General features: G+C 39.2%; 1 protein-coding gene across 3 annotated transcripts in view; it reads right to left on the bottom strand.

The window, feature by feature from the left end:
• The window catches only part of MGAT5 (alpha-1,6-mannosylglycoprotein 6-beta-N-acetylglucosaminyltransferase), a 338284-nt gene that overhangs the window by 108681 nt on the left and 215340 nt on the right, over positions 1-14263 (bottom strand). For all 3 annotated transcript variants that reach the window (XM_042948514.1, XM_042948515.1, XM_042948516.1), the window contains 3 exons: positions 13222-13383; positions 9677-9846; positions 6298-6432 (listed from right to left, as the gene is read on the bottom strand). In XM_042948514.1, coding sequence (XP_042804448.1) covers positions 6298-6432; positions 9677-9846; positions 13222-13383 — 467 coding nt within the window. The remainder of the gene's footprint in view (positions 1-6297; positions 6433-9676; positions 9847-13221; positions 13384-14263) is intronic.

The following is a 14263-nucleotide window of genomic DNA, read 5'->3' as shown; positions in this document are numbered from 1 at the left end:
GCTGAAGTCGGACGCTTAACCGACTGCGCCACCCAGGCGCCCCAATGTTTATTTATTTTTGAGAAAGAGAAATAGTGCCTGTGTATGGGTGGGGGAGAGGCAGAGAGAAAGAGAGGAGACAGGGTCTCAAGTAGGTTTCACAACGACAGCAGAGAGCCCAATGTGGGGCTGGAGCTCACAAACCATGAGATCGTGACCTGAGCTGAAATTGGGCGCTTAACCGACTGAGCCCATGGGGTGGCCTAGTAAATACTTTTAATCAGAAACCCTACTGGGCAGGCAGTGAGAGACTCCAGAATACATATACCAAACATCGCCATGTGTGACTTCTGAGCCCAAACCATTACAAGCAGATCCCATCTGCTTCAGGTTAGTGGACTAGTTACAGAAGATTGCTCAGATACCAGCAAAATAAAAAGTCCCACGATAGCTGGCATTGTAGACTGCCATGGTCCCTACTGTACCCCTAGCTAAGGCTGAGCATATCATGGTACCTAATGAGCAGTTGTTGAAGAAACAAAGAATTACCATTTTTAGAAGTGGCTTTGGTCTGAATATTTGTGTCCCTCCACCCAAATTCTTATGTTGAAATCCTAGTCCCCAAAGGTGATGGTACTGGTAGGTGGGGCTCTGGGGGTGATTAGGTCATGAAGGTGGAGCCCTCATGAATGGGATCTGTTCTTAAAAGAGATCCCAAAGAGTTCCCCTGTCCCTTCCAGCAGTTGAGGACACAGCAAGAAGTCTGAGATGTGGATGAAGGAGAGCCTCACTCAACTACGCCAGCACCCTGATCTTGGACTTCAGCTTCCAGAACCGTGAGCAATAAATGTTATTTCTAAGCCACTCAGACTGTGGCATTTTGTTACGACAGCCCAGACAGACTAAGAGAGAAGTTTTAGTCTCCAGAAAGCACGTGGCATACCTTATCTCTTTCAACAGTCACTTATCATTTTCATCAATTAATAAGAGTATTTAATTTTAGGTAGAATTTAGAATCTCACTCAATAGGCAGTGTTGATTACAAGTATTTAACGGTAACAGAACATTACCCTTTTCTTCCAGAGCCTGAAGAAGTGAAATTGAAGATGTTTCATTGGCTTTTTCAGCAAAGTGTTCAAATTTGGTCAGCCCAATCTGCTCTACCACTTATTGTAAGATCTTTATGTCAAAAAAATTTTTAAAGCAGTCTTTTGTGACATGAAAATTAGATGAAATTCAATTTTCAGTGTTCAAAAATGAAGTTTTCTTTGAACATAGCCATGCCTAATTGTTCACCTATGGTCTATGACTACTTTTACTCACTAACAGTTAACTTCAGTAGTTGCCACAGAGACCATGTGGCCAGCAAAGCCTAAAATATTTACTACATGGCCCTTTACAGAAAGAGCCTACCGATCACTGCTTTAGAGTACTCAGAGAGTGACCAATCCCAATCCCAAGAAAGGAATTGATGCTGAAACAGAATTTACTGAATTTGCTTACATTCATTTCATTACTGATTCTCAAAACATTAATGTAAATTTAGCTTGTGCCTGGCCAATAAAAATAGCTCTGTTTTCTGTGGTTATACATCCGCAAAACTTCTGGATGGCTATTAATGGACCAATAAACATAAAAGCAAATAAATTTTAAAACCCACATTTTAGAATCAGATAATAGCAAGTGAGTTCTAAGTATCAGATTCCGTTTATTTCTTCCTTTTCTCACTATTATGAAGGCATTCTCTCAACTTTTTTTTTCTTTTACATCACTGTGTGGTTCAGAAAAATAAAATGCAAACATCAGATTGGATTTTCCAGAAAAATCAAGAGTAGACTGCCACTTTAGTGTGAGAATTTTCTCATCAGAGATCACCACCATTTGTTTAGACAAGGAAGGGAGGAAAAGGAAGAGGGCAGAAGGAAATACAAGCCGACCATACAAAATGTTTCCTTATTTTTGATTCCTGTGTGGCTCTCAAGGAACATGCTACCATTACACTGACAATTTTCACAATATCACAAAGAACGCATCTTCAGCCTGGCAGCCAAGAAGTGGACAGAAATGGAAGCCCACAGTACAGGAAAAAGAAAGCTAGGGACCCAAGAACTGACCAGTGTGTGTTTTCCCCATTCTCTGAATAGCTCGGGAACTTCCTTTACTCTTAATAAAAGATTCCCATTCCTTAACTTACATATTTTTTAATATAAAAACTTTTATGTAAAAAACAAAAAAAAAAAAAAAAAAAGAAAGAAAAGAAAGGACACTTGGGTGGCTCAGTTGGTTAAGCATCCAACTATTGATTTCAGCTCCAATCATGATCTTATGGTTTATGAGATCAAGCCCTGCATTGGGCTCTGCACTGACAGCATGGAGCCTACTTGGGATTCTCTCTCTCCCCCTCCCACAAGCTCCATCACACATGCTCGCTTTCTCTCTCTCTCTCTCAAAATAAACATTAAAAAATTTATATAAAAATCCCTTTTTAAAATTTAAACTTCTAACATTAATTAACCCTTTAACTTATTTTTTTAAATAAGATACAAAAGCCACTGGTTGAAACCAGTGCATTTTCTTCTGTGAAAGATGGCATCATTCAGAAAACAGCAGGGATGACAGTGCTTGCTCTGTAGAAGATCGTTGGAGAAGAGTAGGACACAGAGGGACACACACTGACAGATGGAGCTGCTCAGCTCCTGTCGAAGGGCCAGGGCTGGGACTCAAAGATTACAGTGCTCTGTGCAGGCACAGTGGGGAGGAACAGGTCACCCTTATCATGAGAAACCTTTGTCTTGAAGGCTTTGGCTACTTCTACTCATTTGCAATCGACTCTAGCAGGGTATATTCCTCTCTAGTTTTGGCTTGTTATTTTAACTTTGTGTTTTATTGGTTTTATTGTGAATTTGGATCATTAAGATGAACCCTGATGAGTAAAGAGGACTGGTAGGAGCCTAATGCCTGCAAGCCCAGACTTAGACACAGTGCTATTGATGTTTGGCTTCTTCCCAGCAGAAAGCCATAGAATGAATGATTGAATGTCTGAGAAACTGGTAATTCTACATCCTTATACTTAAGCTTTGATTTGGGAATCATCCATTTTTTTTAGCTGACCTGGGTTTGTTTCATAAACCAGAGGCAGGGGAATGATCTCTGTGTACGGCAGAGAAGCTTTAACATTATAGTTTTCCTTCTTCGATCACATTCTACAGCTGTGTGTTTGGAACTGGGTTTGTGCTGTTAATATTTATGTAGTTCCTCTAATGCCTTTTGTGTGTTTGAAGCATCAGGAACAGCCCGATGACTTAAAAAGATATTTGCCTTGCTGCCCGAGGCAGCTGGCCTCCTTCTAACAGGAATCGCTGCAGTAATGCCAAATGACTCCTGGAACATTCTCTTAGCTGCAAGCCACACTACTATAAGATGGACGCTCACAACTTCCTTGGCAGGACCTACTTTCTACTTTGGAGTTTGATGTAAAATATGGTTTATCTTGGGGCGCCTGGCTGGCTCAGTCAGTTGAATGTTCAAGTCTTGATTTCAGCTTAGGTCATGATCCCAGGGTCATGGGATCGAGCCTCACTGAGCTCTTCACTGAGCGTGGAGCCTGCTTGGGATTCTTTCTTTCCCTCTACCCCTCTCCCCCACTCACATTCTCTCTCTAAAATAAAGCAAAAAAAACCCATGGTATATCTTGTACTATTTGTGTTTCACTTTCCTGTGTGTCCTCAATGTCAGCTAAAAACTCATATGAAGCAAAATAGTTATGAGTTTTGCAGTCCCTAGGTATACTAGTTGCATGTAGGCATTGCAAACAGGTTTAACTGAATTTCCTGGGTCCCCACATAAACTGGACAGAATTTACAAATATTTTTCTGAATGCCTGGGTGGCTCAGTCGGTTGAGCGTCCAACTTTGGCTCAGGTCATGATCTCATAGCTCGTGGGTTCGAGCCCCGCGTTGGGCTCTGTGCTGACAGCTCAGAGCCTGGAGCCTGCTTCGAATTCTGTGTCTCCCTCTCTCTCTGTCTGCCCCTAACCCACTCACATTCTGTCTCTCTCTCAAAAATAAATAAACATTAAAAAAATTAAAAATTAAAAAAAAAGTATTTTTCCAAGATCAACAGGACTCAAGGTTTGCTCCTAAATGAAAGATCAGAGTTAATGGATTTAAGGGAATTCATACCATCTACCATCCACAAAGATGAATTCAGACAGTCTTGAAAATATCTAATCTTCAAAAGGGAAAGAAATGGGCAAGTAACTTTCTAGAGGACCTGTTTGGTCTTTGGATGAAATCTTACCTTCATCACATAGCAAAGACCGCAGGGCCAAAGTCCTAACAGACCTCCTGCCAGCTAGTATCACTAATGTAGATAATTAATTAAAGAAAAGGAAGATAAATATTACACCCTTCCATAAAACCCCTCTGAGATGGTCCCTTCTCATCCAACAAGTTTCAAATACCCATCAGTGGTAACCATTTTAATAATGAAACAGTCCTTTTTAATTGACCTAAACACTACCACTGAGGACACTTTTCCATCCCAACAGCCCTTCTTAATGGTGAGGATATGTGAGTCTAGAGATGCCCGTAAGGTCTTGTTCCTTTTGCACATCTACCAGATGCCTGCCATTTGCTAAATGCCAGAGAACAAGAGCTCTGCTTTTCTTTCTTTTTTTTTTTTTTTTTTTAATACTGAAGCTAAAAAGGGGAAAAAATGATTATTTACTTACATGGCTTATTAACCAGAAAGAAAGATGGTTATTTCCACATAACTGAGAACAAATGTGATGAGAACATAACTGAGATGTATGAAGGTTTCAAGGAAAAAACCAAAAAGAACAGGAAAAAAGGGGTGCGGAAGGTAGAGTGTTATCCTGGCCCAAACCAAGATTCTGCTTTTGCTTTCTCATGAAACTATATCCAAAACAAAATGAAAAATACACAATCTCTTCTCAATGAATCCCTTTCCTCTGTCACTGAGTATTTCACCGCCCAGTGAGAAAAATTACAGCTACTGACAAGAAAATTCTACAGAAAATGGGTGTTTTCTCTACTGTGTTTTGGAGAAGATTCCTACTATTTTGACTTTTTATTTCTTTTGAATTTCTAAAGGACTTGCAATCTGACATAAGCTTAAAGTTAATAAATAATGTTAAACTAGAAACTAACCTGAAACAGACCTAGTTCAAGTCGTTATGGATTCAATTACTGGTTAAGTTAGAAGAACACATCAAAACATCTCTTTACCCAAAAACAATAAAAAAGAAACACATGGAGGAATTTCTAAGTCATGCTAATTGAAAGATTTTCCAAATGTTTTCTTAGGAATTTGGTTTAAACTATAGATCAACATTCACTATCAGTCAAGTGGTACTAACATCATGCTTTTTAACCAAATTTAGGTACCACTGACACCATTAAATAAAATATGATGTTTATTTACGTTTATTGTAAACTTTGAGAGACCATAAATAAAAGTCAGTACCAGCTGTAGTAAGTGGAAGCTAACAAAAAAAGCTTGCTTCTTCAAAAATTATTATTAAATTCAAACTGGATACTTTGCCTGAGGCTGAAACTTACAGCTACACTCATTTTGTTAAAAATGCACGTAAGTGTTACAAGACATGCTGGAGGTATGGTAGCATCAAACTAAACCTTTTTTAGAAAGATTGGAAGAAAATGGAAAAATTGGTAAACTTCATTATGTAATTCACTGTTATTTAGTGCCATGCTTGTGCACGATGTAAAATCATTTCAAACAAAAAAACATGGCCCCACTCCCACACTGCAGAGAACAATGGGTTCTTCTCTGAAGTGATAAAGACATGCACTCAAGTCATGCTCAGCAGGGGTCTTGTCCTAAAAAGTGCAAGACCCCAGCATTCAGACAACATATTCACAGCTTTCTCTTCCAAAAATGACAACTGATGAGGGAAAGGCGAAGAGAAATGAGTCATCCTCTCAAATCTGAGGAGCACAAGAAGTGACATTTTCCACGTTTTATCCGAATTGTTACTTAAACAAATGAGAATGGTGTAGGCACACTGAGAGAGGTAAGCTGAGCATCAGGGAAGGTAAAGAGGAAGTTGGACCCTTTCTGTTCTCTCAAAGAAATCAGTGAAAAGAATGAATAGCCTTTGAAAGTATAAAGTCACTGTGGAAAATCTGAATTTCAATTAGGAATGAGAAACCCGCTCCACACTATCCAAAAGATAATATTTGATAAGCTTTTTCTGTCTGTAACCATGTTACCCTTGTTAAAAAAAATAAAAAATAAAATAGCTCTATAAACTTTAGGACAGCATGTAGCACTTACTGGTAGTGAACCCAGGATGGTCCAAGAGTTTTCTTGAATTGAGCAAGTCCCACAATATCAATATAAATGAGCTCAACGATTCTGTCTCCTACAGTTGGGCAGCCAGATCGGTTTCCTACAACCTTCTTCATTATTCTAGGAAAAGGGCACAAGAGAGGAAACATAAAAAAAATAATTTATTTCAAGCTAACTACACTTAGCAACATTAATACCCAAATATACCTCCCAAGAATTTTGTTGGGGAGGATGGCATAGCCTGTCCCAATCTGCTGCCTATCCAAATTCTACCCACTCATCAAGGCCTATCCAGAGTCCAGATTCTGACTCTGGCAAAAGCAAACGGTGAGGCGCACGCACACGCGAGCGCGCGCGCGCGCGCACACACACACACACACTTTGAAACTAAGGAAGAGCTGGCTCTGAATCTGTCTGTACTATCTAAATCCACTAGCAGCTGTGAGATTTCAGACAAGTCACTAACTTCTCTGGGTCTTTCCTTCTCATCAAAAACAAACAAACAAACAAACAAAAAACCCCAACCTACCACAAAACAGGATTTGTTACAGAAAAGACAGTAAGATAGCAACCTGTCAGAGATTCTTTGGGTGGTTACATGAGGCATTAAGTAGAAAGTGCCTAATGTATATCAGATACTCGTTGAGTTGTGACTCTCACTTTCCCCCACATAATCTGTTCTCATTACTCCAGACCATACTGACCTCCTAAATGTCCATTTCTAGATGCTACAATATAAACTTCTATACTGTCTTATATTGTTTCCTATTTTTTTTTCTGTGTCAAATTTTCCTTCCAAGTAGACTGTATTACATACCTGGCACCATGGTTTATGGTTTTTCACTACCCTTTCTTCCATCCACCCATCTCCTCACCCATCCATAGAAACCCACCCTTGCATTGAGAGCACCCACGTACCTGATCGTATGCCAACTTCAGATGCGGGAGAAAAAAGTGCTAACCAAACTACACTGCCATTCACCCAAACATCAGCCATCACTGGTGCCTTTTATCCCTGCTCACACCGCATAACTGTCCTTCACCGAATTATGGCGGTCCTACTTCAAAGGAGGGCTCTGCTCTGCAGCTCCACACTGACACTGCTTCAGGCACCCTTCGCCTGTCATCTGGCCTACTGACCTTACGAGGCTGTGTATTTCTTCCCGAGAATTTGAAAATACTTCTGTACACAGCCAGGTAGTGAATCCTCTCATCTTTGCAGACCACATGTTCTCTGCCTCAACTCGGCCCTCATAGAATAAAAGCAGTCTTAGGCAATACGTAAACAAACCATCTGTGTGGCTGTGTTCCCATGGAAACTTAGTAACAAAAACAGGCAGAGGACTGCATTTGGCCCGCTGAGCCAGAGTTGGTAGACTCCTGGTCCACCTTGTCTCTTTAGGGGTTCCCAAACTTGTCTGCACATTGGCATTACCTGGAGACATCAAGATACTCATGCCTGTGTCCTATCCCCAAAGATTGTGATTTAATTAGTCTGGGACATAGTCTGGGCTCTGGGAGTCTATAAAGATCCCCAGGTGATTCTAATGTGCAGGCATATTCAGGAACCGCTGCTCTATGTTGTGCCCATAATTCTCTTCTTAAATAAAACACATCTGGTCCCATCACCAATGTTTAAAGACCTCTATAGACTTCTTGACCAACAAATTAAGTCTCTGCCTGGTAGGCCCTTTTTAAGCCTTTTCTGATCTCCCTAGGAAGCACTTGTCCCTAGGGATCCCACATTCTCCATTTATTCACCCATTCATTCATTCATTCACCCCATCTCTCATTTGCTCAGTAAATAGTCACGAGCATCCAATGGGTGCCAGGCACTATTCTAGGTGCCACATACACCATAGTGAGCAATATTCAGTTTCTGCACTCCCTTAGCTTACATTCTAGCATTCATGCCTCAATTAGTACTAATCACAGTGCAATTAGTGTAATTATTATATAATATATTAGCTATGATTACCAAAAGATTGGCATTTCCTTGAACACATGCTGGTCATCTCCTTACATCTCAGAGCAAGAACTAGTCCACAGAGAGCACTAATGAACAACTACTGAATGTACGAATGCATCTACTTCATGGGTCATGTATACAACATGTTTTAAAGTAAGCAGGAGGCAGCACGTGGCAGGGACAAGGGTGGTGTTTAGGGGTTCAGAAGATCTCAGGTTGATCTAGATCCGAAAGAAGCATTGTAGTACAGTGGTTGAGAACACAGTCATAGGATAAAACTCAAATCCTAGCTCTCTCACATGTTTTCCACGTGACCTTGAAAACCTCAGTTTCCTCATCTTTGAAATGCAGAAAGCAATGGCACTTATTTCCAAAAGTTTGTGCTAAGGGCTGAGTAATATAGAATACATGAAATGCTCAGTATCTCATGCAAAGTAGGTGCTTGACAAATGTTGACTGTTACCAGTTGTCATAACTGTTGACACTGCACTAACTAATGCCCTTATCATGGTTTTAGCATATAGAACTCATTTAAAATATGACACTGTATCATCTTGCTGATATTATTGCTTTCACCTCAACACTGCCACGTATCAGGTGTGTGGACTTTGGACCTAACACATGTGGCCTCTCCGGGCATCAGTATCCTGGACAATAAAGTAGACGCAGGGTGGGATATATTTTAACACCCTTCCAGCTCTAGAATGTTCTCTCAAGGCATTTCATCTGGAACATTTGACACTGCAACACAATCACTTGGCTGTTGGGTAGAAAGTCTCCGTGGGCAGCTATCCAAAAGGAGTGAAGGGGGCTATAAGCATTCCTGCCTAGCCAGCTGTGTCAATCTAAAAAGAGATTAAGAGAGGGCTAAAGCCAGAAGTAGGTTTCAGTGAAACAGAAAAGCCAGGTAGAGTGAACAGAGTCAGACTAGAAAGTTGGCTTTACTGAAAAAAAGGATGGAATCAGAGCTTTCAAGAAACTCATTCTACCCAAATTAAATTATAAAAAAGGAATCTGCTCTGTTTTAAGATTTAGAAAGCTTGAAGTTGAGTAGGGAGTGGTATGAATTTCAGCAAGAGACAGGGAATTAGGAAAGTCAATAATGTTTTGTGGTGCACATGTTGGAAGCACCTGTAATAGCAAAGAATAAGCTCCTTAGTTTGAATTTTCTGGCATTCATTTATGAAGCCTCTGGAGCCTGAAGCTACAATGAAAACATATTATCTTTTTCACAGTGTATGTATTTAGCTCCTGAAAATAATCTTCTTATCTCCTGTTTAGTGAATTATCACTTTCATTTTCCTCCACAAGAAATTACACACTAATAGAGGGCTTTAAGAGTTTACAATTTCTTTTTTGTATTCTGATTTTAAAATTGAAAAGTAATCTCCTTACTCCTTGAGCTCAGCCAGTGAAGCTGAAATCCTAATGTCATGGCCCAGTAAGTACAGAGATGTAATTAAATCACTCCACTGAACTAATTCACCAAGAGGGCCACCACTGAAAGCTGTCTCTGCTATCTTAAATCCAGATTCCTTAGTCAGGAGTCCCAGGTGAACAAGGACCTGAAAAAAACAAAACAAAGGAGAGGCATATATTGATTCCTACTGAACCGAGTACAAACTCCATAGTAACACACCAAAAGCAATCAACAAATTCTAAAGTATTGTTTACGTTCTAATGAAATAATGTGCCATAACATTTTTCTAGAAAGTACCTCAAAAATGGAAGGAAATAAAGTCACTACTGCCCTTTCTATGACTATGAATAGGAGATATGGACAATCTGTTTTGAAAAATAAGGATATATTTGGAGAATCAGAATTAATGGAGAGTAAGCCAGAGCAATAAAATATCGTTTTAACAACATTGGTTTTTTTTTTTCCCCACAGTTGGGATATTTTTAAGGTTTTAACATAAAAAATTTCAAACATATCCCAAATCAGACATGACAATGTAGTCAATTCCAACATACTCATCACATAAATTTCACAGTTATTAACTTATGGCAAATCTTATTTAATGTATACCCTTCATTTTCTCCCAACCACTATAGCTTATGGTGAAGCAAATCCTAGAGAAGATACCCTTTCATCTGCAAATATTTCAGTTTGTATCTCTAGAAGGAAAAAATCTTCAGTTAAAAATATAACGGTAACATCACTATCACCCCTAAAAAATTATTAATTCCTTGATATCATTCATTTTCCGGCTAATGTTTATACTTCCTCAACTGTTCCTTTTTTTTTTTTTTTTTTTCTCCCAAGGGCAGTTTTTAGAGTCAGAAGTCAAATAAAGTACATAAACTGTTAATTGTCTCATTTACATCTTAGGCTTCTTTAACCCCGTCCTTTGGGGGTGGGGAGAGTTGTCATTTATTTGTCCAAGGGACTGGGTAGTATTTCCAGTAGAGTCTCTTACACTTTGGATTTTGCTGATTATACACCAGACTCTTCCATCCCTTGTATTTATAGTAAATTAGTAATTAGATCTGCAGGCCTGATCAAACTCACATTGGATGCTTCTGGCAATACTACTGCATCGGTAGTGCTGTGTACTTCCATCAGTGGGGACATCGTGTGTCTCTGGTGATGTTAGCAGCTACTGATGATCACTAACTAGATGCATTAATCCACAGGGGTCGCAAAATGGTCATATTCTATCACTCCTTCTGTACTTACTAGCTAAAACATCCCCCTCTCCATCAACTATTTGGTTCTGTTGAAGTACAGTTTACATAGAAAAAGCCTGGTAAATACTTGACTCTTGCCCTTCACTTACCGGTTTTTAAATTACCAATTTGCTCTTTAGCATACTCTAAAGACCATCAGTGAAATTTTTTAAAGGTGTCATTATCAAATCATGGATAGAAGTATATTTGATGTGTTTCAATAAACCGTAGTTATAATCCTTATGGATTATCACATTGTCCCTTCTTGCCAATGGGAGGCTGTTCAAGTTGACTTCTAAGTTCTTCTGACATAGTTCTAGTAGGCTTGGAGAGTTACTTTGCTCTCTGGTATGACAGGTGTCCCAAGCTCATCATGTACAACTTCTATCTCAGACCTTCACCAACAATTTTTCCAAGAACCTCTTATACCATCCAGTAGAGATGATATCTAAAGTTCAAGGTCTGGAGCCTAGGGGACTCTGGTTGATCAGTGTCCATAGCCTTTTTCGATGGACATAGCTGGAAATTTATTTCTCCTCCAGGATAAAACAAATCATAAATTCATTCTGGTACTTCCCCTTCAAACTCAGGATTACAGGATCTTCACATAACATTACCTTACATATGTTATTTCCTCTCTCCCACACTGAAAATCCCACTTCTCAAGGATACTAACATAAGTATTTTGCTTTATTCTAATATGCTCAAAGGATTCACAATTAGAATATCGACACCATCACCAATTTACACAATTAGTAAAACTCTTAAAATATTTTGCAGTTTTTTGGTCCTTTGTGATACTCCTTCAGAAATGCTGACTGACTGTGTTCTAGTCACTAAGAACAGCCCTTCTCCGTGTGTTTACTGCAAAACTGAGTATGTAGTCAGTTCATGTTTTCTTTTCCTAGTAATTTTTAGGTACGGTTTTCTTGTAGTGAAATTTTGTTTTACACCATGTAAAATGCTTCTAGCACCAAATCTACAAAGTAAGATGTGTTTAGATAAGTCTAGTTTCTATGCCTCCATGCTAGTCCCTCTTTCCCCATATTTGACCCTTTTTATTGTGGTACAACATATACTAACACAAAATTTAACGTTTTAATAATTTTTAGGTGTATAGGTGAGTGGCATTAAATACATCTACAATGTTGTGTAACCAACACCATTATCCATCTCCTTTATTTTTAATTTCATGGTTTATCCTTCTATTTTTAACAATATGAGGAAGCATAAATGTAATATTATATATAGGTCATGTGTGCGTATGTACAAAACTTTACGTATACTTGTAGGTATACAGATATATACAATTCTTCTTTTAAAAATAATGTTCACATTTCTCCACCTAATATTTATTCCTCCAACAATATATCCTAGAGATTATTGCATAGGATTATATAAAAATACTCTATTTCTCACAGCTCACCTGGAATTTGGACCTCATACTCTTCTACAGAGGACTATTTGGTACCTGAACATTTGGAACGGCTGTCTCATAAACTCAAGGAATCTAAATGGAAGCAATAAAGTATGACTTGGGGTTCCGCAAGTTCATCTGTATTTCCTTTTCTTGAGGATATCAAATTAGCCAAATTAGGAATACCAAAGTCATTTTTAATTAATTTTTATATGCGGATACTAAAGACTGTTTAATTTGCTCTGCTGTTTGTCATCTGAACAGTTAATCTAAAGCCAAGGCCACTGAACCTGTAACTAACAGGGTATAAAATCCTTCACGCTCAGGGTTATTCCAGAGGTTTTCGAATAAAGTCCTGGTGAACTTCAAACAAACTGCCTCTAGTTTAATTGACAGCATCTCTCTCTCTCAGGAACATAAGCCCACTGTAACCCAACGTAGCAGCAGTGGAACTCACCAGTTGCCCAAACCCCAGAACTGACAAATACCCCAAACAGGAGACTGCTGTTATAATGGAACAGCCCACTCTCCAAGGCTGTACCTGGGTAGAGCCAAGAGGGTTAAGTCTCCTGATGCCACAGGAGGAGACAGTCAGGATGGTTCAGAGGGAAATCTTACAGGCAGAGATTCCTGCTTGGCTTCACCCAAAAAACATGTGTGCCGGTCCCTGGTAAGCAGGATTATTTTAACTGGGGAGAGGAAAGCCCAAAAATGGCTGTACAAGACACTGAGCAGATTCACCCTGAGGGAATATCACTGGAGACATGACATTCCTCTTAGTCTTGTTTCCAAGCAAAATCCGATTTTAAAAGAAAACTGGCATCTAACTGAACTGAATTAATCAGAAGCTCACTTTCTTCCGCTTTCTCTTTTCAAGATTCTGCTTTTCTGCCAGGGACTTGATTGCTTGGATCCATGCATCAGCCATTCGCCGGATCCGGAGTCTCATCCACCGGAATTCTTCATGCTTTTTCATCATGCTGTAGAGAATATTAAAATCTGTACGGATTTCCGCCTAGAAACAAAAATTTAATAAAAAATGAACAGAAGATAAAAAGTCAGAAAGCATAATAGTTGTCATGATGTGACATTTGAAAACTTGAAAGAGATAGTCAATTAAATATAGGGCTTGAAAAGTGAGGCTTGTCTGCTGCACAGCCTTACTTTAAGGCTCCAGGATTACAAATTAAAGGCCCCTGACTGCTGATATGCTGTAAGGGACATCATTAAAAAATTAGAAATTGAGAAAGGCAGCACAGTCATTGCAAAGCCCTGAGTTATATTACAATGACTTTTTATTTTATTTTTTTTTACAAATGGTATGCTTGATGTACCTTGAAATTCTCCACACCCGAATTTATCACCCCTTGGATCTACTGAGAGGCAGCAGACTCCAGGAAAAAGTAAAATCAATTCATAACAGGCTTGTTGGCATTATGGGGGTGCCAAAAAGCCTTCTTGTGTCCATAAAGTTAAGCAGGGGACAAATGCTCATCTTACAGTTTTGTCCCAGTCCCAAACAAACAAAAGTTCATTATTTTCTAAGGACTTTAAAAGCCAGGAATACCATTTTCCTACCACAGCTAAATAAAATTTAAAATTCAGGGGGCACCTGGGTGGCTCAGTCGGTTAAGCATCCGACTTCGGCTCAAGTCATGATCTCACGGTCCGTGAGTTTGAGCCCCGCATCAGGCTCTGTGCTGACAGCTCAGAGTCTGGAGCCTGCTTCGGATTCTGTGTCTCCCTCTCTCTCTGCCCCTCCCCCACTCATACTCTGTCTCTCTCTCTCTCTCAAAAATAAATAAACATTTAAAAAAATTTAAAAATAAAAACATAAAATTTAAAATTCAGGACAGAATAATTTAAAAGCCAGGAAGAACATTTTTCTAATGTAG

This window comes from Panthera leo, chromosome C1 (assembly GCF_018350215.1).
Source record: "Panthera leo isolate Ple1 chromosome C1, P.leo_Ple1_pat1.1, whole genome shotgun sequence".
Lineage (NCBI taxonomy): Eukaryota > Metazoa > Chordata > Mammalia > Carnivora > Felidae > Panthera > Panthera leo.
Note: the sequence above shows the minus strand (reverse complement) of the source record. Positions and strands in the feature narration are given on the sequence as shown.